Source organism: Mya arenaria, chromosome 1 (assembly GCF_026914265.1).
Source record: "Mya arenaria isolate MELC-2E11 chromosome 1, ASM2691426v1".
NCBI lineage: Eukaryota > Metazoa > Mollusca > Bivalvia > Myida > Myidae > Mya > Mya arenaria.
In genome coordinates, this window is record NC_069122.1 from 4,110,856 (window position 1) to 4,136,121 (window position 25,266).

At 35.8% G+C, this 25,266-nt stretch overlaps 2 protein-coding genes across 2 annotated transcripts; one reads left to right on the top strand and one right to left on the bottom strand.

Moving 5' to 3' along the window:
• Positions 1 to 11,986: 11,986 nt before the first annotated feature.
• On the bottom strand, positions 11,987 to 13,879 carry LOC128205277 (uncharacterized). The gene is made up of 2 exons (XM_052907199.1): positions 13,740 to 13,879; positions 11,987 to 13,441 (listed from the first exon to the last, which is right to left on the bottom strand). Exon 2 carries the CDS (start codon positions 13,278 to 13,280, stop codon positions 12,531 to 12,533), a length of 750 nt encoding a protein of 249 aa, XP_052763159.1. The 5' UTR covers positions 13,281 to 13,441; positions 13,740 to 13,879; the 3' UTR covers positions 11,987 to 12,530.
• On the top strand, positions 13,847 to 23,998 carry LOC128204340 (uncharacterized). The gene is made up of 3 exons (XM_052906093.1): positions 13,847 to 13,981; positions 19,395 to 19,606; positions 22,093 to 23,998. The coding sequence occupies exons 1-3, from the start codon at positions 13,847 to 13,849 to the stop codon at positions 23,006 to 23,008; spliced, it is 1,263 nt and encodes a 420-aa protein (XP_052762053.1). The 3' UTR covers positions 23,009 to 23,998.
• Positions 23,999 to 25,266: the final 1,268 nt, after the last annotated feature.

Sequence of the window (25,266 nt, forward strand, 5' to 3'; positions counted from 1 at the left end):
GAACGCACTTGCAAAATACGTTTTACTGTTACCGATCTTTGAAATGAAATGAAACCCGGGAGCCCAGTATTTGCTATATGTCTATCTTTTAGGCATTTTGGGATATGCAATTGCACTGGTTACTTTACTTTACGGTTATTTTCTCGTTTACATGCACTATTGCTATTACTTTCAGAAAGCAGTTGCATGAAACGATCTCTAATCTGTGATATTTCAATCATTGCACAACTAGAACATTCTTTGTATGTGTAAGAACCAGGACAGAGAAGTCACAAGTCTCTTCAATTTTATTATTCGATACGACATGTGCTCAGTGCGTGCTGTATTGCAATACATTGCGTCACTAACATAAGCAACATTCATTGAACAACTAATTATTTTAATGTTTAAAATGAATGTTATTTGATAGTATGGATCTCGTTTTCTTCTTCACCCGTTGTATGGTTTTAATTCCCTTAAATAATACGTTCTAGACATACCTTGTCTTTGGGTTTACATTTGAATTAGACACTTCACCTGCGAAGGAATGATGCAAAATGCAAAATATCATTGGGGAGTTTTTATTGGTTAAACTATTCAATTGCCTCGCGTCAAGATAAACATTTCATGGGAGATTTTCCGTAAATATTTACTAACAAAACAATATTCTGTAATAAAAATGTGTCTCATAGTTTGTGTCTTAATGTTTGTTATGATGACTTTCAGTCAAAACACAATTAGTAAAAAAATACTAACAGTATTACGCATCTATTTATTAGGTGGGCGTCAAATTGACAGAATCCCAACACATTTATCAGTAAAGTTATTACGATGCATGCTTGTTTATGTTGTTTTGATTTTTATATGTAGTGTTGATACGTTTGTGTCTTTGGATCCTTATCATTTCGGCCCTTGCCTTGTGCCTTTAAACAGGAAAGAGTTTAGAAATTTTGATTACTGGTATTGTCCCTGTTGTTTTCATTTATGAATACATTAATGATACAAAGCAGAAATAACTTTGCTTTGAGGTAATACATGTGATCAAAAATTACATTGGTTATTTTCATGCTTTCATCAATTATGTTTAAGCCCTAATCACTTGGCAAATAGGCTAGAAAAGCAGGATAACCTCTTATTTATTAATTCATGGAACAGTAAGAGACGAAACAGAGCGGGCCCCAACTTTGGGAGAGAACTAAGGTTCCTTATAATCATGATTAAGCTTAATTCAATATTTTTGTTATAATATAATTTCTTATATATAACTCGTGTAATATTTACGTTTTAGGAACTTTTGGACTTAAATGGAAATATATTAATAATACACTCAATTAACTTGTTTCTCTTTTTTGTTTTTTCTTCTTTTTAGTAAAATCAAGATTGACTGTATCAAAGTTTTGCAGTAAATACAGTCAATTAACGTGATAAGAATATATGTTGCCTGTCAGTCTATTGCACGTTCATATACTGTTTTTATAAACACATATCTGCTAAACATGCAGAAAGATTATGTTTTTTTTTTTAAATATTTGATACAACTACTGTATATCTTGATCTGTCTATCATATTAGAAATCAGGTGTGTAATAGTTTTGAGATTACACTGACGCTTCCTTTCATTTTATTATGTAGTGCCATTCTTTATTTAATTAGAGGTTAATACACGGCGTAGCCGGGCCGTTGAGTGATAATTGGCCCGAGTGACTCACAATGGCCCGAGACGTAGTCGATATTGCTGTCAAGAAATCGGTCATATATCTAGGACTTCAAGGGGGTTTTAAAAAAACACACAACATTACAAGATGACCCGCATGTCATGAAACAGTCTCAATCACACCGGGACCGTTAATTTCATTAATGTGGAATGATTTGTGTATCCGATGAATGTCCTCCTTAATGTAATTAACTAACTCAGTCAATTCAATATAAATTCTAGTTTATAACTGGCAACCAACGTTTAGTAGAGTATGTACTTGTACCAATTAATAGTGTAAATGTGGCACATTGCTATGATTAATAATTCTTTAAAATCACCCATCAAAGAAATTATCTAAATAATGTTGGATCATGTTTTCTGAATTTTTCTCCTGTTTTTTAAATGATGTCATTGCTACATTAAAGCTTAGGAACTTCGTCTCCTGACAATATGGTTCATATTGTTTATGAGAATTATTTTGTTACCGGGTTGGAGATACACAATGCTTGTAATGTATTAAAACTTGACACTACTTCCCGTTCAATCAGCATCGTCACGAATCCAAAAACATTTTCTAGCATCATCCGTTACTAATGAATATCTCCTTTCTCCAGTGCAACACATACCATGTACACATTTCAACTTGCTCCCTTGAGAAATAGTTGATTGCGCATTTTTTCCCGACAACGGGAAAACCACACGCGGAATATAATTAGTCTCAAGAAAAATAATTACTTCTTAAAGTTTCGTCTTCATTGGCTACGTCCCTACATATAATAGAAAGGAATAAAATTTGAAATAAATCAATAGCAATTATAGTTATTTTCTTACAGTTTTGCTAAACGTAACATTTAGTAATAAAGGAAATAAAATAAAGAAGATTCTACTCGTTTCTATCCGTTATATTCCGAGGGATTTAGAAAAGTGGATTGTTCGACTAAGATCCTTTAATGAAACGGGTTAATAGCGATTATTTTGTGTTCTGTCTTGAGTGATTTTACTTTTGTCCCAGCTAACACAATAAATACTTCTTATTGATATTTGCATGTGGGCTTGTCCATTGTGTTGCGTTTCTGTGATATAATAAATTATGTTTAACAAATAAACCACTTGGCTTTGAAAAGTTATTAATAACACACTATATACAGTTAAAGAATCAAACGTCAAACAAAACAATAGTTTTTGCGTATGCCTTTATCAACATTGATAAATTAACAATACAACAAAACAAACATGAAATGTATTTCATGTCAATTGAAATCTAAAGAACAGGTGGCGGATGTCATTACTCATCCGTTCCATTGAGTTGGAGAGGGAATAAACTAACAGCTTTATTTGTATCATTGATGGATTAAGCCTTGTGGCGATAGAGTAAGTGAGCCCCTGCCAACACACGTCCGTTGTTTTTTCAGTTGAACAGAGGACATAACTCTACAAGGCGATAGAGTGAGTGAGCCCCGGCCAACACACGTCTGTCTGTTTCAGTTGAACATAGGACATACCTCTACATGGAGATAGAGTGAGAGAGCCCCGGCCAACACACGTCCGTTTCATTCAGTTTAACAGAGGACAAAACAATACATGGCGATAGAGTGAGAGAGCCCCGGCCAACACACTTCCGTTTCCTTCAGTTGGACAGAGGACATAACTCTACATGGCGATAGAGTGAGAGAGCCCCGGCCAACACATTTCCGTTTCCTTCAGTTGAACAGAGGACATAACTCTACATGACGATATAGTGAGAGAGCCCCGGCCAACACACGTCCATTGTTTTTTCAGTTGAACAGAGGACATACCTCTACAAGGCGATAGAGTGAGTGAGCCCCGGCCAACACACGTCCGTCTGTTTCAGTTGAACAGAGGACATAACTCTACATGGCGATAGAGTGAGTGAGCCCCGGCCAACACACTTCCGTCTGTTTTAGTTGAACAGAGGACATAACTCTACATGGCGATAGAGTGAGTGAGCCCCGGCCAACACACGTCCGTCTGTTTCAGTTGAACAGAGGACATACCTCTACATGGCGATAAAGTGAGAGAGCCCCGACCAACAAACTTCCGTCTGTTTCAGTTGAACAGAGGACATAACTCTACATGGCGATAGAGTGAGTGAGCCCCGGCCAACACACTTCCGTCTGTTTCAGTTGGACAGAGGACATAACTCTACATGGCGATAGAGTGAGTGAGCCCCTGCCAACACACGTCCGTCTGTTTCAGTTGAACAGAGGACATAACTCTACATGGCGATAGAGTTAGTGAGCCCCTGCCAACACACGTCCGTCTGTTTCAGTTGAAGAGAGGACATAACTCTACATGGCGATAGAGTTAGTGAGCCCCTGCCAACACACGTCCGTCTGTTCCAGTAGAACAGAGGACATAACTCTACATGACGATATAGTGAGAGAGCCCCGGCCAACACACGTCCATTGTTTTTTCAGTTGAACAGAGGACATAACTCTACATGGCGATAGAGTTAGTATGCCCCTGCCAACACACGTCCGTCTATTTCAGTTGAAGAGAGGACATAACTCTACATGGCGATAGAGTTAGTGAGCCCCTGCCAACACACGTCCGTCTGTTCCAGTTGAACAGAGGACATAACTCTACATGGCGATAGAGTAGGTGAGCCCTTGCCAACACACGTCCGTCTGTTTCAGTTGAACAGAGGACATAACTCTACATGGCGATAGAGTGAGAGGGCCCCGGCCAACACACGTCAGTCTGTTTCAGTTGGACAGAGGACATAACTCTACATGGCGATAGAGTGAGTGAGCCCCGGTCAACACACTTCCGTTTTCTTCAATAGGACAGATGACTTACCTCTACATGGCGATAGAGTGAGAGAGCCCCGGCAAACACACTTCAGTTGAACAGAGGACATACCTCTACATGGCGATAGAATGAAAGAGCCCCGGCCAACAAACTTCCGTTTTCTTCAGTTGAACAGAGGACATAACTCTGCATGGCGATAGAGTGAGAGAGCCCCTGCCAACACACTTCCGTTTTCTTCAGTTGAACAGAGGACATAACTCTACATGGCAATAGAGTGAGAGAGCCCCGGCCAACACACGTCCGGTTTTTCATTTGAACAGAGGACATAACTCTACATGGCGATAGAGTTAGTGAGCCTCTGCCAACACACGTTCGTCTGTTTCAGTTGAACAGAGGACATAACTCTACATGGCGATAGAGTGAGAGAGCCTCGGTCAACACACTTCCGTTTTCTTCAGTTGAACAGGGGACATAACTCTACATGGCGATAGAGTGAGTAAGCCCCGGCCAACTCACGTTCGGTTTTTCCAGTTGAACGGAGGACATAACTCTACATGGCGATAGAGTTAGAGAGCCCCTGCCAACACACGTCCGTCTGTTTCAGTTGAAGAGAGGACATAACTCTACATGGCGATAGAGTTAGTGAGCCCCGGCCAACACACGTCCGTCTGTTGCATTTGATAGAGGACATAACTCTACATGGCGATAGAGTGAGTGAGCCCCGGCCAACTCACTTCCGTCTGTTTCAGTTGGACAGAGGACATACCTCTACATGGCGATAGAGTGAGTGAGCCCCTGAGAACACAAGTCCGTCTGTTTCAGTTGAACAGAGGACATAACTCTACATGGCGATAGAGTGAGAGAATCCCTGCCAAAACACGTCCGTCTGTTTCAGTTGAACAGAGGACATAACTCTACATGGCGATAGAGTGAGTGAGCCCCGGTCAACACACTTCCGTTTTATTCAGTTGAACAGAGGACATACCTTTACATGGCGATAGAGTGAGAAAGCCCTGGCCAACACACGTCCGTTTTCTTCAGTTGAACAGAGGACATACCTCTACATGGCGATAGAGTGAGTGGGCCCCGTCCAACACACTTCCGTTTTATTCAGTTGTATACAGGACATATCTCTACATGGCGATAGAGTGAGAGATCCCCGGCCAACACACTTCCGTTTTCTTCAGTTGAACAGAGGACATAACTATATATATATGGCGATAGAGTGAGAGAGCCTGGCCAACACATTCCGTTTTCTTCAGTGGAACAGTGGACATAACTCTACATGGCGATAGAGTTAGTGAGCCCAGGCCAACACACTTCCGTTTTCTTCAGTTGAACAAGGGACATAACTATACAAGGCGATAGAGAGAGAGAGCCACGGCCAACACACGTCCGTCTGTTTCAGTTGAACAGAGGACATAACTCTACATGGTCATAGAGTTAGTGAGCCCCGGCCAACACACGTCCGTTTTCTTCAGTTGAACAGAGGACATACCACTACATGGCGATAGAGTGAGAGAGCCCCGGCCAACACGCTTCCGTTTTTTTCAGTTGAACAGAGGACATAACTCTACATGGCGATAGAGTTAGAGAGCCCCGGCCAACACACGTCCGTTTTCTTCAGTTGAACAGAGGACATAACTCTATATGGCGATAGAGTGAGAGAGCCTGGCCAACACATTCCGTTTTCTTCAGTTGAACAGTGGACATAACTCTACATGGCGATAGAGTTAGTGGGCCCAGGCCAACACACTTCCGTTTTCTTTAGTTGAACAAGGGACATAACTATACAAGGCGATAGAGTGAGAGAGCCCCGGCCAACAGACTTCCGTCTGTTTCAGTTGAACAGAGGACATAACTCTACATGACGACAGAAATAGCCAAAACGACCGGATTTTTATGCTCCTCAAAACTATATCATGTGTTTACCTATACAAGTACGATGCGTATTTCAGATTCGATACTGAAATGAGAAGAAGAGTTAACCTGTAGTCAATATGAATGTAGAGAACGAAGACGATTGCGCAGTTGAGTGAAGTATGCATAAACTTAATAAACATAAACAAACTTCAAGTACAATTGCCATAAAAAGGACCAGGCATGCTTGATTTTAGAAAATGATTTTAAAAAGATCAGTGACATAAAATAAACTGCAATATATTTATATATATATATGATGATAAAACGACAGTACGATGATGATAACACGACAGTACGATAATAACACGACAGTACGATAATAACACGACAGTACGATGATGATAACACGACAGTACTATGATGATAAAACGACAGTACGATGATGATAACACGACAGTACGATAATAATAACACGACAGTACGATGACAATAACACGACTGTGCGATGATGATAACATGACAGTACGATAATACTAACACGACATTAAGATGATAATAACACGACAGTACGATAATAATAACACGACAGTACGATAATAATAACACGACAGTACGATGATGATAACACGACAATACGATGATGATAACACGACAGTACGATGATAATAACACGACAGTACGATGATCACAACAATACAGTAAGATGATGATGACATGACAGTACGATGATGATAACACGACAGCGAGATGATGATAACAATACAGTTAGATTATGCTAACAATACAGTTCGATGATGATAACATGACAGTACAATGATGATAACATGACTGTACGATAATGATGACATGACAGTACGATAATGATGACATGTCAGTACGATGATGATGACGTGACAGTACGATGATTATAACAATACAATAAGATGATGAACACGCAACAGTATAAGGATAATATCATGACAGTAAAATTATAATAACGCGACAGTAAGATGATGATAAAACGACAGTACGATGATGATAACACGACAGCGCGATGATGATCACGCGACAGTATGAGGATGATATCATGACAGTAAAAAGATGATAACGCGACAATTGGATGTTGATAACACGACAGTACGATGATGATAAGACTACTGTACGATGATGGTAACACGACAGGACGATAGTGATATCACGGCAGTACGATGATGATATTACGACGGTACGATGATGCACACCCGATAATATGATATTGATAACACAACAGCGCGATGATAAACACGCGACAGTTCGATGATAAACACGCGACAGGTCGATGATAATCACGTGACAGTTCGATTATGAAAAATCGACAGTTCAATGATGAAAAAGCGAAAGCCCGGTGATAAAACATGATAGTACGATGATGATTACGCGACGGTACGATAATAATAACGCTACAGTACGATACTACGATAACAAAAACACGATATTTAATGATGGTTAAAACGTGCCATAACGATTTTGAAAACACGAAAGTAAATCGCCTTTTCATCCTCGTACTGTCGTGTTATGATGTGTTTTTAATTGTCGTACTGTCGCCTTTTCATCATCTTACCGATAAGTTTTTGTCATCGAAGTTTCGTGATTTCTTTTTGCATCTAGGTACTATCCAGGTTTTCTGAACAATACAGTCAAGGGCGATGGCCCTAGTGGCAGTGAGTACAAAACAGAAATATGTTTGATGATAAAAGAATGTTCAAAACCTGATATCGCAAAGAACATTTAATGCATTAGTTAATTGAAACAACAGTCATCCATGGTGAGGAATACCGGGTACTTTGAGTTTCGGTCCAGCCAATCCCATGTGCACCCCCCCCCCCCCCACACACACACACACATTAAATTGCTCTTATTTGAAAATGCCTGCTAAATGCACACGCGTGGACATCCTAGGAAACCCATATTTCCCGCTATATTTGGCGCGGAAACAAAACCCTAGCATTAACTCATCATTGTCGGGCCACTTAGAAATTGAAAACACGGCCCATCCCGGAATACCCACGGGGGTAGGGGTACAATTGATTGGAACATCAACAGGAGTATGTATTTGACAAAAACGTCAAACGTACATTGCCTCCTGTTTTCAATGTTTTAAGATTTCTTAACAAAACTGATCCCATATTACAAACTTCTCCAGCAATGTTGGTTGACGAGTACAGTTTGCTCAAAACTATATCTTATACTGTTTAGTACATTTAATTAATCAGAAACATATATTTGACAAACACATAAACGTACAGTTCTCACTGTCTCTCTGTTTTCAGTATGTTATATGATTGCTTATCATAACTGGATCCCATAAAACCAACATATTTTAAAAGTATATGCCATTTATTTGATTACTAATGAAAACTGGATCCTATATAACCAAAGTATTTAGAAATATGTCTGATGAGTACAGAATGCTCGAAACTGAATCCCATATAGCCTTCATATTTTGAAATATGTCTGATGAGTAAAGAATGCTCGACACTGAATCCCATATAACCAACATACTTCGAAATATGTGTGAAGAGTAAAGAATGCTCAAAACTGAATCCCATATAACCTACATATTTCGAAATATGTGTGATGAGTAAAGAATGCTCAAAACTGAATCCCATATAACCTACATATTTCGAAATATGTGTGATGAGTAAAGAATGCTCAAAACTGAATCCCATTAAACCTACATATTTCGAAATATGTTTGATGAGTAAAGAATGCTCAAAACTGAATCCCATTAAACCTACATATTTCGAAATATGTTTGATGAGTAAAGAATGCTCAACACTGAATCTCATATAACCTACATATTTCGAAATATGTCTGATAAGTAAAGAATGCTCAAAACTGAATCTCATAAAACCTACATATTTTGAAATATGTCTGATGAGTAAAAAATGCTTAAAACTGAATCTTATATAATCAACATATTTCGAAATATGTCTGATGAGTAAAGAATGTTCAAAACTGAATCTCATATAACCAACATATTTCGAAATATGTGTGATGAGTAAATAATGCTCAACACTGGATCTCATATAACCAACATATTTCGAAATATGTGTGATGAGTAAAGAATGTTCAAAACTGAATCTCATATAACCAACATATTTCGAAATATGTGTGATGAGTAAAGAATGCTCAACACTGAATCTCATATAACCAACATATTTCGAAATATGTGTGATGAGTGAAGAATGCTCAACACTGAATCTCATATAATCAACATATTTCGAAATATGTCTGATGAGTAAAGAATGCTCAAAACTGAATCCCATATAACCAAGATATTTCGAAATATGTGTGATGAGTAAAGAATGCTCAAAACTGAATCCCATATAACTTACATATTTCGAAATATGTGTGATAAGTAAAGAATGCTCAAAACTCACTCCCATATAACCTACATACTTCGAAATATGTGTGATGAGTAAAGAATGCTTAAAACTGAATCCCATATAACCAACATACTTCGAAATATGTGTGATGAGTAAAGAATGCTTAAAACTGAATCCCATATAACCAACACATTTTGAAATATGTCTGATAAGTAAAGAATGCTCAAAACTGAATCCCATATAACCAACATACTTCAAAATATGTGTGATAAGTAAAGAATGCTCAAAACTCAATCCCATATAACCTACATACTTCGAAATATGTGTGATGAGTAAAGAATGCTTAAAACTGAATCCCATGTAACCAACATACTTCGAAATATGTGTGATGAGTAAAGAATGCTTAAAACTGAATCCTATGTATCCAACATACTTCGAAATATGTGTGATGAGTAAAAAATGCTTAAAACTGAATCCCATATAACCAACATACTTCGAAATATGTGTGATGAGTAAAGAATGCTTAAAACTGAATCCCATAAAACCAACATACTTCGAAATATGTGTGATGAGTAAAGAATGCTCAAAACTGAATCCCATAAAACCTAGATATTTTGAAATATGTGTGATGAGTAAAGAATGCTCAAAACTGAATCCCATAAAACCTGCATATTTTGAAATATGTGTGATGAGTAAAGAATGCTCAAATCTGAATCCCATAAAACCAACATACTTCGAAATATGTCAGATGAGTAAAGAATGCTTAAAACTGAATCCCATATAACCTACATATTTTGAAATATGTCTGATGAGTAAAGAATGCTCACCACTGAATCTCATATAACCAACATATTTCGAAATATGTCAGATGAGTAAAGAATGCTTAAAACTGAATCTCATATAACCAACATATTTCGAAATATGTCTGATGAGTAAAGAATGCTCAAAACTGAATCCCATATAATCAACATATTTCGATATATGTGTGATGAGTAAAGAATGCTCAAAACTGAATCCCATATAACCTACATATTTCGAAATATGTGTGATAAGTAAAGAATGCTCAAAACTGAATCCCATATAACCAACATATTTCGAATTATGTGTGATAAGTAAAGAATGCTCAAAACTTAATCCCATATAACCAACATATTTAAAAATATGCCTAGTATATGAATGCTCATGAAGACTGAATCCCACATAACCTACATATTGAAAAATATGCCTATTATATGGTTGCTCATGAAAACTGGATCCCATATAAACAACGTATTTAGAAATATGTGTGATGAGTAAAGAACGCTCAAAACTAAATCCCATATACCTACATATTTAGAATGATAGCTTATAAACACTGGATCCCAAATAACAAACGAATTCAGAAATATGTCTATATTGAGTTAAGAATGCTCAAATTGATTCCATTCTACCAGGAACGTATATTTGATGAAAAAGAAAAGAAACGCACATTACCCTCATTTTTTGTTTTATTTTATATACCATAACCTAAACCATGTGCTTTCTTTTAAACAATAGTCTCAATCATGAGAATTAACATCAAGTTGATGTTTGTTTTCAATTTAACCATTCAAAACACCCGCCATACACAATACGAGAACAATTTACGGTAATTAGAACGATTTACGGTTTTCCAAAATAAACTCCTCTAAATACTCGATTTTGTTTCCCATATAACTCTTGCCGAAAGGAGACACCTTCACTTACCTGTAGTTTAGTTGTGTTAACGAAACGTTTTGATATGCTTCACTGAATATTCGCATAACCCGTATTTCGCGAGTAAACAAGTTATGTCTCGTAAACCTAGAAGTTTTATAAAGCCGGCATAAAGACATAATTGATACTTCGCCCACTCAATATTCATATCGTTCAGGTACGGGGTGTATGTTACCATTTATAAATATAATGAATACAGGAAAATAAATTTAACATCAAAATAAAGAGACACACCAGGATTATTTTATAAGACGTTTATTCACAGACCGCAAGAGAGATGAATTCGCAGGTGTCCTCGAGTATGAAATACTTCCTGATCTTTATTTGACAGCTTAGGCGACAGAGCAATCTTGGTTTTGATATAAATATCCTATTGTAGCTTATGTGGTATTTTAAAGGTACAGAAGAATCAAACCTTTCAGGAACCAAAGATGTTGGATTTATAAACAATATATAGGGAACCTATCCATGCACCAAGAACACACCCTTAATCGACTTCAGCATCGAATTATATTGGCTCTATTTATACGTACGCCCTCTTTGGCTCCTACTACTATTCAGGGTTTATATGGCCTAGAAATAAGAAATAAATATAGTTCAGATTAAATTTATTTCAGAGTACAAGTCGTATGCTGGCTACAATTTGGTCAAATAATAAACACATTATTGTTTTCTATTTGTTTTTAAATCATGAACTTCACTACAATTTGAAATTTATATAAATATATCATAGCCACGGACAGTTTCCCATGCTTTGTCAGTGAAAGTAATGATACATCGTATGATACATACAACAATACATCTATCAGTTTGTACATGACATGAAACACAAAATATGTGTTTAAAGAACTTTGAATATGAAACGTTTGAGTTATTGTTCTTTTCTGTTTCTATTCTCTGAAAAAAGTCATAGACACGTGTGATGTTTTCGTCTGTGCTCCATTTAAGCGGGTTTAATGATGACCATATCCAATCCAAACGTGGACAAAGTAAAAACACTCAATCCAAATGTCGACAAAGTAAATACAGTGTTTATGCCCAAACATTCTTAAGCCGTACGAAACATTTCAAAGAAACTGATTTTAGATTTCCAAAACAATTCAATGTTGATAAAAAAGGTTCGTTCAACCCTCCTTGTTTTTATTCTTCTTGCAAACCTTTAAGTTTGAATGCGACATAAAGGACACCAGCGACAGCGTTTTGTCGCTCCATATTTCCGGTGGACACGGACAGGTTTCCCAGGCGTGGATCCTGCTCCACATAGGCGAAATAGTGGATGAGCTGCTGTTCAAGGGCGAGAATATAGTGCTGCTGGTGGTAGAGCTCGCATTCAACTTCATCATCGCTGTCGTCTGTTTCCTGGAGGGACGCAGATGCAGACAAAGCGAAACGCAACTGAGGCTTGTTAATGGGATCAGCCTTTGGGAGGAGGTCCTTTGTTATCGCACAAAGAACGATCAAACCGTCGTATCCTTCCTTTTCGTAGGAAGTCTTCCATCGTCCGTTGACGCCATCAGCAAGTCGCCATGTGTTAAATTTGAACGGATCAAACGGAACCTTTTTCAGTTTTCTGGCGTGTGTTTTACCAATTACAAACTTTTCAACGGGCCCCCTCTTTTCAGAAAGCTGTTGAAGAATATTTTTCACATGTAGGACGAGTGCCTTAACCGATCTTTTAAAAGTAAATGGTACTTTTTCCCGGTAGCTTTTATCCTTTTCCTTAAAATGTTTTCTTTTAGACGGTTCACCAGTTTCGTTATGTTGATGTTTCAAAGTTGTCGTGTGTTCTTCAATATCGTCGCCCTCATCGTATAATCGTGCCAAATTTGAAGCATATCCTATTTCCGGATTCCGTTTGTCCAAGAGCTTTTCAAACTCAACTTTAGGCATTCTCGTAAGTTGAAGACTGTCAATATACACACTCTTTTTCGTCTTCCTCTCTGTGCCTTACTATATTACTTTGAAAACTTCTGTGCTCAAATGTTTCGACCTCTGACCAAAAGACTGTTTTTCTCTTAAGAAAAATAATTCCTTTCCTTAAGGAAAATGCGCTGAAAAAGTAAATGATATCGCAATGATATGCATGTATTTAAAAGTTTTCCCATAAAAAGATGCATGGAATCCTGATAACAGCATCATAAATGAAAACATGCTTGAACATGTCAAAGCGGTGGATACGTAATTCAAAAAACTCAATTACGTCGTTTGTAATGACGCACAATTTAACTTTAAGTAAGTTTATCAATATATTCCTTTTTAACACAGTAAATTCTATATTTCATGCTTTAAACGCACAAACTCCGTTTTGCTATACGCCATGAAATTGTAGATCAAAATGCATGTACTTACTAAAACTCCGTGCGGAAACACAGTAAACACTATTTTCAATGTATTTCTTGAACGTACTCATGCGGCCATTTTGCTATTTCGCTATCAAATTATAAATAATACAATGCATGTATATACTGAAACTCAGTGCGGAAGATAATAACAGTGAATCAATACACAGGGTAAAAAAGCTTAACCTTGAAACGCTGATAAACACTCGTCTTGAATTTTGTGAAAATTGGAGTAACCCATTTGTACTTCAGGTAAATACAATTTATTTTAAGCATATGAAGTAAATTAATTATTAAAATTTATATTTGGATTTAAATTTAGGTAAATACAGTTTATTTTAAGCATATGAAGTAAATTGATTATTAAAATGTATTTTTGGATTTAAATTGAAAACAAATTATCACTATTATTTTTATAACTTGAATGAATAACTAAATAAGTTCAAGCTTCACAAAAAAGGTGAAGGTTCTAATTTTGTTTGGGTCGAATTATTTATATGTATATGTACTGTTCTTCGGTGACTTGCGGTACTTATCGAGCTTATGGAAAGTTTTGTCGTGTACTACAAATCTGATGTCTGTTACTTTTGTGTGCTTTTTCCGAAGGTTTCAGTATTCGGTTTAAAATGGGAGAACGCAATCATTGATGACAGTATAGGGTCTATAATAAGTAGTACTGGTTAACGTTTAGCAGATCAATGCAGTTGTGTTATCCAGTTAAGTGAAACGCTTTAGAAATAATCACTGGGAAGATACACTTGAACTACCATTTTTATTTAGTTATTTTTGTGACAAGTATTTGCAATCTTGAATCGCTTACGTCCTCGGTGGAGGTGCCCTATCGTTTCTTTATATATATCTATTTACTGCATGATTGTGTTTACAAATTGTTCTTAATCATCTTTTCTTAAAGACAGGTGTGATACAAACTTAATTCGTCGTTTGCAGTTTGTTTAAATACAAGATTTATTAAGAGTAAGATTTAGCTGCTCTAGGGTTGGACGAACCGGAGGAGGAACAATGATAAGAGTTTTTTGGAGGCAATGGAATCGATCGTGTGGGGTGGTAGGTGATGATGAAAGAAAAAATCGAAATATTGAGTTTTGGTCATGATTTTAAGTGTCCTTTTTCTTAAATTTATTATAATAGGACACATTCAACCACGCATATCTAAATATACCATAAAGGGAAATGACAAAATTACTTAAATAAGCGGCTGAAAATTGATGTGTCTGAAAACTGTTTGAAACATTGTGAGAGGTTAAAAAATGCTACAGGCAAAATTTTAGTGTTTACCTGTCGCATTTTTATCCCATTTGCCTTGATAAATTTTAACGTAAAACACTAAGTAAATGATTGAAAAAGAATGAATGAGTGAGTGAGTGAGTGAGGTGGGGTAAGGTGAAGTGAGGAATTAAATTTTGGCAAGCTGTCCAGTCATTATCTTCCGGCCTGTACAAACAATAACAAAGTAACAGTATGAAAGTGAGTAAATAAAGGTGCGGAAGCCGTATGATGGTGATATAAACGGGTCCTAAATGTTACTCTTCATACACACTTAAATGTTCATAAGCATGTATACAGTAGTGTGTGCCAGGAAAGTTGGGAGGCTTTGGTTCATACTTTACTTTGTTGGAGTGTTATAGTACACTTAACGAGTAAGGCCCACTTTCCTCGTTCACTCCGTGGATAGAAATTCGATGGACGCTGGTTTTCTCCGAGGATAAAACTGTTTTCCTCGCTGAAAACCCGCCAGGTTTTGCCGGGATGCTCGTTAACTGCGGAGTTTGATATAAATGGTAGGGTCGGGATTCGTCCGATTGTATGACCCTGCGGCGGAACTCCGCGTCTGAGGAGATAAGCAAGAAATTAATATTTCCAGTTCAGAAGTTAATCGTTTTTATCCTTTTGTGTTTTGGTTTTCGTATAACATGGCTGAAATAAAATAAATAGAATAGCTACCAAAGGCAACATGTCCGTTTGTCAAAACGGGTGTCCTAAGTGACACTCCACATAAGTGGCCTTGAAAAACAATAACATAAGCTCAATAACAGCGCCTGTTCCATGATCTAACGGTAGTGATGTAGATACAAACATAATCCCAAATGCTAGACGTGTTTGCAAATAATCACTTAAACTTGTATTTATTTTATTGTGATATTTCTACTAAACCAGTAACATTCATTTACTTCGTTACAAAAGTGGTCGGGTAGGCAAGGTATGATATAAAAATAATAAATACATGATTTAAGAGCAAACTTTCAAAAAAATGTTTAAAGCAATGTGTTTTGCAAAAATCAGTGACATTCGGTTTATGGAAAGGAAACGCTCTTCAAATTATTAATAAGAAGGCTTGAAAACGTTATCTGGAATGAGAGTGATCGGAAACTGGACATGTTTTGGCATTTTTACCATTAATTATAGAAATTTATAACATTTTTGAAACGTGTTGTATGGGATCGACGGTATATCCTATGTATATAACAAATTAAATACGCTCCCATAACCTGAATTGCACGTGCTGCCATTCTTCACAGCTCTGGTATCGGATCCCATGCTGAGCACGACGCACGTTTTTCCTTATGCAATGCACGGGAAATTCGACATTGTCGCGCACAAGTTTACACATTCAGCAATATAATTTTCACCAAAAAAACAATACTTTGTATTTACAATATACTACTTCTGTTTTAGATTAAATATGTATTCAGGGATTAAGGTTGATCAATTACGTTGGCTCTTTGAACTAATGATACTTTCTTAATAAATGAAATGAAATACCAAAAAAAAATGAAAGAAAATGTTTGTTATGTAAAAAAAACATATCTCTTTATGCCAAATGTCTTAATAAGTTGCGTTTTAGAACAAACATACTTATTGCAATAACACATTAGGAGAAATGGCAAAAATGTTATATTTCAATCATAAATATGTATAATAAAAAAGCTGGTGTTTGACTCTTGTTTGGGGACATTTTGACTAAATTTTTGACGTTTTCACTATTATAATATAACATTTCATCCTGGGACGTTTTGAACTGCTACCATCGGCATCACACCAAAATTTATTTCAACTACAGATCAAGTAATTATTCCAAACAAATGTAGCCATTCGATGCTTAACCGTTTAACCTTGTGAAATCATTATCAAACGATCAATATATTGAATAATACAGTCGAACCTCGCTATGTCGACGTCGGATAAGTCGACTTTCCGGTTATGTCGACTTTTTTTACCGGTCCCGAATTTATTCCTTCTTATTTTGTATAAAATAAATCTATTTGTGTCGATATTTTTATCTCGACTTTTTCGCTATGTCGACCTCGTTTTTCAGTCCCAGTGGTCGAATTTCACACATTTCCTATGTTCTTTATGTCGAACTGTAGATCGAGACGTAGGTGTGAAAATATTCATGACGGTTTGCGGCATGTCGCAAAAGTCCGTGCGTGTCAATATAACAAACTGTCATAATTGGGGGATACAAAAATGTAATTGGTTAGTGCGAATAATTAAAGTTGTTCGTTTATGTATTTAATAAAAGAGACATTTATTGCTCAAGCTCTTTGTATAAAACATGAACATTTTATTGATTATATATCAATCCTGAATGGGAACAGAAAGAATAACTTCAAAATGTCAAATGTTAGTTCCACTGCTCTGGTCGACCAATTCAGAGAAGGACCCAGTATAAAATCTTACAATGTACAAATGTATGCAATTGTGGTTTTATAAGTGTTTTGTGTGATCCATAAACGTAAAAGAAATACATTTGACACTAATAATTCTTCTTTTGTTTCACTTTATTTTTCAATAATAAGTTTGCTGTTTTCACGACGAAAATATTTAACACGACCGTTCAATATGTGGATGTAAACATCGGACAATCCAACTCAAACGTGTTGGGATTGGTGATATTTTTTGTAATTCGGATGAGTCGACTTTTCGTTATCTCGATTTTTTTCACTAGGTCCCGAAAAAGTCGACATAACGAGGATCGACTGTATTGTGTTTAAAAAAAAAAGTCTGTGAATAAAGAGTTTTAATGCCATGACTAAATTCTGACGTTTCGTAACTTGTAACGAGTTATTTGATTGGCTTATCAACGGCCAATCTCAGATGAATCCGAACGGAATGTCCTCATATTCCCACAGCGTGATGTCACGTAGCGTTAATTGAGAATCTGAACTTAATGAGACTGTTATTTAATATGTATTATAATGGTATGTAACTTATTATGTAAGCTTATTATGATTAAGATGTGCTAGACGAGCGCAACGAGTCTTTTTATTATAACCCTATTAATATAATTCCCATATGAAAAAAAACAAATCATGCTAACGCCGTTTTCTGATCAAAGTACAGTGTATTGAGGTCTACCTTTTATTCATAGCATTTTATCTAAATTTAAATGATTTTTACTGTCAATTGGATTTTTTCGCAAACATTCTAACATATTTTCTAAATGCCCGTCGAACATTTTTCTAAAATTAAAAAAGTATGATGTTTTCTGGTGCCATTGTTAAGATCATTTTTAAAATGATAACTCCCAAAACCTAAAATCGCATAGGGCATGAAATAATTTAAATATAAAAATCACACAAGTAAAGCATTTTTTGCAAATAAAACTTATTAAAGCATGCCAGATTTAAGTTAAACATCCTTTTAACTATATGAGATTGTTTGGCAATTGTTTTACCTTTTAATTGGTATCTCGATCTCATTGAAACAACCTTACTTTTGAGATCTTTAGAGATTCGCGCTCCAAGCAATGCAATAAAATGGCTTCTCAAAATGTTAAACGTAAAGGATGAAAGATATATTGAGCTGACATTCACTGATGCTATTATTCGAAGGTGTCTATGGATGGTCTATTTTCAATCAAAGGGAAATTACCAATTAAGTAATTTGATTTAAATTTGACTCGTTTTGGCAAAACGAAAGGAATTTCAGATAAACGGATGGATAAGAAAATATTTCACGTTTCAAGTATTTCAGGAAATGAACGAACATCCTTTTTTGTACGGAAGGCATCAGCACATAGTGCAGCAATTTCATTTTTGAAACTAGGTAATATACAAACATCTAAAGTATACACAAATAACATGTTCGTACAAGTTGTATGAATATTTATACGAAAAACTACAGAAACAAGCTCAGTAGCAAAATGTTTAAACCAAGGTTGATGGCACTGGGTAAACGCCAAAGACATAGAACATAAAAGCAAAATATCACAAACAAGAAACATGGAAGAACAGCATAAAACTCCACAATCAGCACATTGCATAAATACTATATATATAAGAACTAGTTATGCTTATTAAGGATTGTTAGGTACCGCCTTGGAACGGTCAGTTAAACTCTTATACAAAACAGGACTATACATAAATGCGATTTGTTTATGACGTCATTTCAGGAATGGAAATTCCTACAAATGTCGGGTAAAAGAAGAACAAAATTCTTACTACTACCTAACCTCCGTCGCCATCGTTAGTTGAACTGTGTCTTAACTTAAATTGTCGTCATTGTTACTTTTAGTAGGATAACATTTCCTTTGTTCGTATTTCTTCTCTTTTTTTTCGACCCTTTGTTATTTTACCTTTGGTGTGCTGCAGATGTTAACATTGTGGAATTTGAATTTTTGAATAATGATAACGATTTTCTTCAGGACATGTCTGATTCAAACAACACAGCGTTCAAAACAGCCATTAGGAGAGCGTGCAGTAATGTTCTTCCTATGAAACAGCTAAAGGTGTTTGGTGTTGTTTGTTTGGAAAAGGACAAGGAAAAAGAACAGACGCTGAAAATTGACATCAACATAAATAACAACGAAGAGGTCGGCGCAGGTCAATCTCAGCAGAGTGTCGAAAAAAATCACAGGTATGCGACTTATTTGATAAAAGAAAAAAACTAAAACCCAATTTACCTGCAAACAGACCTGTCAACACCCCAACACGATGTATAAATAACGGAAATCAATGATAAAAAATAAGATAATGCGAAATTTGAAAAAGGGCCGTATCTCCACCAAAGCTTGGTAGATTGGAACCAAAGTATTTTATCATGTGAAACACGCGTACGCATAATAATCTAAATCCACTATACCTCTCATCAGTTATCGCCCATACACCGAGTTTTGCTTTAAATCTGCACTCTCACGGATATACCATTTTTACAACTGTTTAATTTTTTGTCTTGGAAAGAGCAAATTTTTGCTTAATATCTGCAAGCCATTGATATAAAACTGCTGACAAAATTCAGATCGTAGATTTTCATATTTCCGTTCGAAATGTTTCATGGCTTAACCCGTTACTAACGGTTTAGGAAAAATGCATAAAAAATCCATTTTTCAACTTAATTATAAAACTCTGCGATCTAAATTTTTTTAGCAGTCTTATATGACTGGTTTCCATGGATTTTTGCAAAAATTGGCTCGTTCCAAGACAAAAAATAAAAAGTTGTCAAAACCTTCAATCTGTGAGAGTGCAACTTTAAACTTTCTTAGCTGAAAAGAGGACATAATTTATTAAGAGTTTGCAATTTATAACGTCAAACTAAATCTGTATTTTAATGTGCGAAACATGTGTACTAAACAATACGTCAACCCTTTCATGCGTGATCGCCCGAACATCGTCCTCTGCCCCCCGTCGACTCAAATTTTTTTGTGGGGATATGACACTCATTTATTCATTTCACTCATTTCATTTGTAAAGGTCTTTTTTAAAGCCAAGCCGTCAATTAGCCATGTCTGCATCGTAAAGTTTCGTTGATTTACGAGTATGTGATTTATTTAATTATGTGGTTTGGTTTAGGCTTATTTCGTCTTTTTTTAGCTCACCAGAGCACAAAGTGCTCAAGGTGAGCTATTGTGATCGGTCTTTGTCCGGCGTCCGTCCGTCAGTCAGTCCGTCCGTCAACAATTGCTTAAAAAAACTTCTCCTCTGAAACTACATGGCCAAATTCAATGAAACATCAGTAACAACGTTGAACAAAATGGCTGACTTCCTGTCTTGCTTTAATAAATATCTTCTCTGAAACTGCCTGTCCAAATTCAATGAAACTTTACAGGAGGCTTCCTTGGGTGACCCTCTACAAAAATACAACAAGGGGTCACGATTGATCAACAACAACAACAACAAAATGGCCGACTTCCTATTTTGCTTTGAAAAAATCATTTCCTCTAAAACTACCAGTCCAAATTCAATTAAACTTTACAGAAAGATTCATTGGGTGACCCTCTACAAAAATACACCAACGGTCAAGATTGATCAACAACAGCAACAACAACAACAAAATGGCCAAAATGTTAAAATCTGATAGTTATGTAAGGTTAGCTCTTGAAACAAGGGCAGCAAGTCTTGCTATATCGTCTCCCTTTTAGTTTAGGTTCCACTACTATTTTATGTAATAAGGGAATAGATTTTAAATGTTATTAAGTCTTCAACATAGTCACTTAAAGGTAATTATTATTCATTTTTAAGTTTATAGATTAAAATAATTATTATACACTTTATTATTTAGAAGAAATTTCATTTTAACTTAATAATAAATTTAATATTCAGACTTTTCCATTGAACTTCATAAAGATTATTCTATGCTGCGATCTTATCTTCTGTGTTGATAGTGAATAAGCCTTAATCCATTTAAAGATTTTTTATATTTAGAACATGTGAAGGAAAGTAATGTTGACATAGATGGAAGAAGCAGTGATATCAGTGGAAGGTGCTGAATGTGTTCCGATATTTGATTAGAAGAGCTTAAGGCAGTTTATTGATTTTATTGGATGGTGCACTGTTTGTTGTTTGTGTGACTATACTAAAAGTTCTTTCAGTGTGCAAGCAATTAAACATAGCACATAAACATAGTTTTGTCAGTGTGCAGGCAAATGAATGAAGTCCTATTTGTGTGCAGGCAATTAAATAAAGTCCTGTCAGTGTGCAGGCAACTGGAAAAAAGTCCTATGAGTGTGCAGGTATCTGTCAGTGTGTCAGTGTGCAGTCAGTTATCAAGTCCTGTCAGTGTGCAGGCAACTGAATGAAATCCTTTCAGTGTGATGGCAACTGTGACAAGTCCTGTCATTGATTATCCTGGAAACATGTTTGATCAGTATGTTTTTCAAAACAACAAATACCAAGCTTTTTTTATTACAAAGGTTAAACTTTTTACTCAGGTGAGCGATTTAGGGCCAATATGGCCCTCTTGTTCCTTTTAACTCTTTTCGTTGCGAATGATCCTTGCGTATGTTGTCACTTAAAAACTCTAGTTATAATGATTCAATTCAGAATTTAAATATAAATATTGTTATCACTTTAGATTAAATAAGATATAACTTTGCCTTGGTTACATAATGGTATTTGCATTTTCAGAGTTAGTGCGGATACTACTGAACTGTCGACAAAAATTTGGATGTTCGCTAAAAGGTTAATCAGTTATACAAATCAGTTGAAAGTGTTTGGTATTATCTACATATCGCATAGAACAACCGAGTATTATATCACTCTTAATCACAGTGTAGGTGAAAAGCCTGTCACAACTGGGAGCGTAAAACGCAGTATCGGTCAAACAATTAAAGAAAGCAAAAGCGTAACTGAAGACGTTATCCCTCCAAAAGGCAAGAAGCTAACAAAGAATGAAGACAAAGAAATGCAAGATAAGTCTCTTTGCACTGGAAGCGTAAAGCGCAATGTCAGTCAAAAAACAGAAGCAGGCAAACAACAACCTGTAACTAAAGACGTTTACCCAACATATTGCAAGAAGCCAACACAGAAAGAGGACAAGGGAACACAAGATAAACCTTTCCGCACTGAGAGCGAACAAACAGTGAACAAGCAAGAGAAAAACTGTAACATGGGAAACAGAACATTTATCTCACCTAAGTTTAAAGAGCCAAACAAGAAATTTCGACTTCAGACAGAGCATGGTATAATAGAGGGGTCGGAAGATACTATGCAGTTTGTGCATGTGCATGACGAATCCAAAACTGCTGAGACAGTAAGAAATGAATGTCGGGATTATAGCACTACAATCACAACACCGAGTAGACCCGTAGCAGCAACAAATGTAAACATGAAAAGAAAACGTAAGAGCCAGGTTGAACAAGTTGGAGCAACAATCGGTAAAAAAATAAAGCAAGAAAGATCTGGAGAAATGAATAAGGTTAAACTTACGTGTCGGAAGTGCAAAAAGAAGATATTGTACAGCAAGAAATGTATGATAAAACATATTAAAGTATGCGCCAATGTATTTGACCAGGATGCCCTAGGATATATCATTAAAGGATAAATAACTGGGCCTGTTGCTTGACAATTTCTGAAAAAAAATCACACATGCTGAAGAACCTACATGCATCTTCAGTGGTTTTCTATTGAATTACTAATATTTAAAGTTGCTCACAGTACGTAAACTACTCTTCGTTATTCATGGTAAAAGAGATAAGTTTGCAACACAGCTGTCAAAATGTGCCCAAAACGCCTTTTAGTGTCACCTGCCTTGCCTCTTTGGATTAGCTTGAAACCTTCCTGTTTAAGATCTTTATATACATAAAGCTTTGACGTGTAAATAACCAGACATATATGTACTATTTTATCTTAACGTTTTAGTTAAGTTATGATAAATCTATCTTACTTTTTTGACTGTGACAGTTTCCCAAACCAGTTTCAAGATGTTACAATTATCAAGTATTTCTAGCTTATGTTAAGCAGAGACTAAATGATAACTTTATTCAAAACTTGAATGAAAAACAACAAAAGCATTGATTTATAATAATAGTGCTTGACTTAAACCTTATGCAATATTAAAAAATAGAATGATCAGAGGAATGTAATATTTGTCAAGTCTTAGAAGTAGAATATCATTTTGTTCTAGTCTGAAGTCTTTATTCTGCTAATAGACGTTAATATATACCCCTATTTTAAAGGCGTAGATAAAATATGCAAAGGTGTATTAAATAAGTTACATCTGATAAAGAGGATCTCAGTTCATACGTTCACAATACAGTTTTAGCTAGTAGACAAATTAATGTATAAGTATGATAAGTCGATTCATTTTTATCATGTTACGTTTTTTTATATTGTATTTTAGTGAATTACGAATACTTATTGCTTAACATACATATGTGAGAGACATACTAGTTAACTTTTATATAGACTTCATACTTTTGAGCTTTAAGAATATAGTTAAACTAATCTGTTAGTTATAATTCCATTTTTTAGTATATACGGTTGCTAAAGTATATTTATATGTATTAAAAATATCTATTCATTTCAACAATAACTTTGTGTCTGTGTTGTGACTATATATTTATTGTTCTCTAAAATAGTTTGACAAAACTGTTCTTAATCTAATCTCATTTAATTTCATTAAGGTGACAAGAATATATTTAAAGATTATGACATTTTATTCTTAGTATGGTAATGTGTGGAACTAACACACTCGCGAAGTGCCCATTGTTTAACGGCCAGTTGTCCTCGTCATTTGTTTCTGAATACTCAGCATATTGACATTTAACTATGCCTGTTCGGCATACTGGACAATTGTTATTTGCAGATGCTGTCATGAGTGCATATAATAATATTTCCACAAGAAAGGTAAATTACATCCACAACGCGTTCAAGACAAATCTTGCAATTTCGTCTTTAGATATTTTTATTTATTCTTGGAATGTCTGAAGCTCATCAACATTTTCGTTGCGTTTTTTCATTCACACTATGATTCATCGCCATACTTTAGTTTTTTCCATCTCCATCAAAATGGATTACAGGTCACTTGCGCGAAATTGAGCGATTTGACATTTCCTCTCCGTCTGTGTATATTAGCTGAAATGCGTTTCCAACCCATATGGTTACCAAACTGCGCTGCTTTCACCGCCGCTTTCTGGCGAGATGATTCAAGTTCATCTAAGTTAGAAATGTTTTTTTACTATAGATTTCAAAGTAAAGTCACAAAATACCAAAATAACAAAGCTTGTCTTTTCCTGGTATTTCTGTTACGACATTGCTTGTTGTTTACCCATTTCGTTTTTGTCAACGTACGTTTTGCCTTTACAAATGATCATACGCTGGCATGTCAGATACAATCTGCATGGTCATACATTGGATCGTCACAATTTTAAAGTTATTTAGCCCGCCACCTCAGTGGTAGCAACGAAGTGAATCGCCCACACCTGCAATACATATGAAAATGAAATGAACATTTGGACAATGAAAACGATGTAAAATAAAACGCAACCAAAAGAAACAGACCAATTCCCGAGTACACTGGCCCGGCGAAACCAAATCCCTGACCTTTACGGGAGTATTGACTGGCGATGGTGTTGAATATTATGTGGATGGCTCGTCCTGTAGGTATTGCATACCAAACAAACGTTGGTTTTATTGAGCATATGCCTAACGAAATTGGTGTCGACTTATTTGACATTTTATTGTGAGTTTTTATTTTCGGAATAAAACTTGAAAAATAATTTCCATTTGATCAGTATCGATTATGCATTTTTTTGTTTGTCCGAGTTAGTACATAAATGGCTAATGTGTCTCTGAAAGTAC

What these genes read in the sequence shown, in the direction of transcription:
- LOC128205277 (XM_052907199.1), bottom strand. Translation starts at nt 13,280, where the DNA reads ATGCCTAAAGTTGAGTTTGAAAAGCTCTTGGACAAACGGAATCCGGAA.
- LOC128204340 (XM_052906093.1), top strand. Translation starts at nt 13,847, where the DNA reads ATGTATATACTGAAACTCAGTGCGGAAGATAATAACAGTGAATCAATA. An exon ending in GTAACCCATTTGTACTTCAG is followed by an intron (nt 13,982 to 19,394) that starts GTAAATACAATT and finishes GATTTTCTTCAG; the next exon opens with GACATGTCTGATTCAAACAA. An exon ending in AGTGTCGAAAAAAATCACAG is followed by an intron (nt 19,607 to 22,092) that starts GTATGCGACTTA and finishes TTGCATTTTCAG; the next exon opens with AGTTAGTGCGGATACTACTG.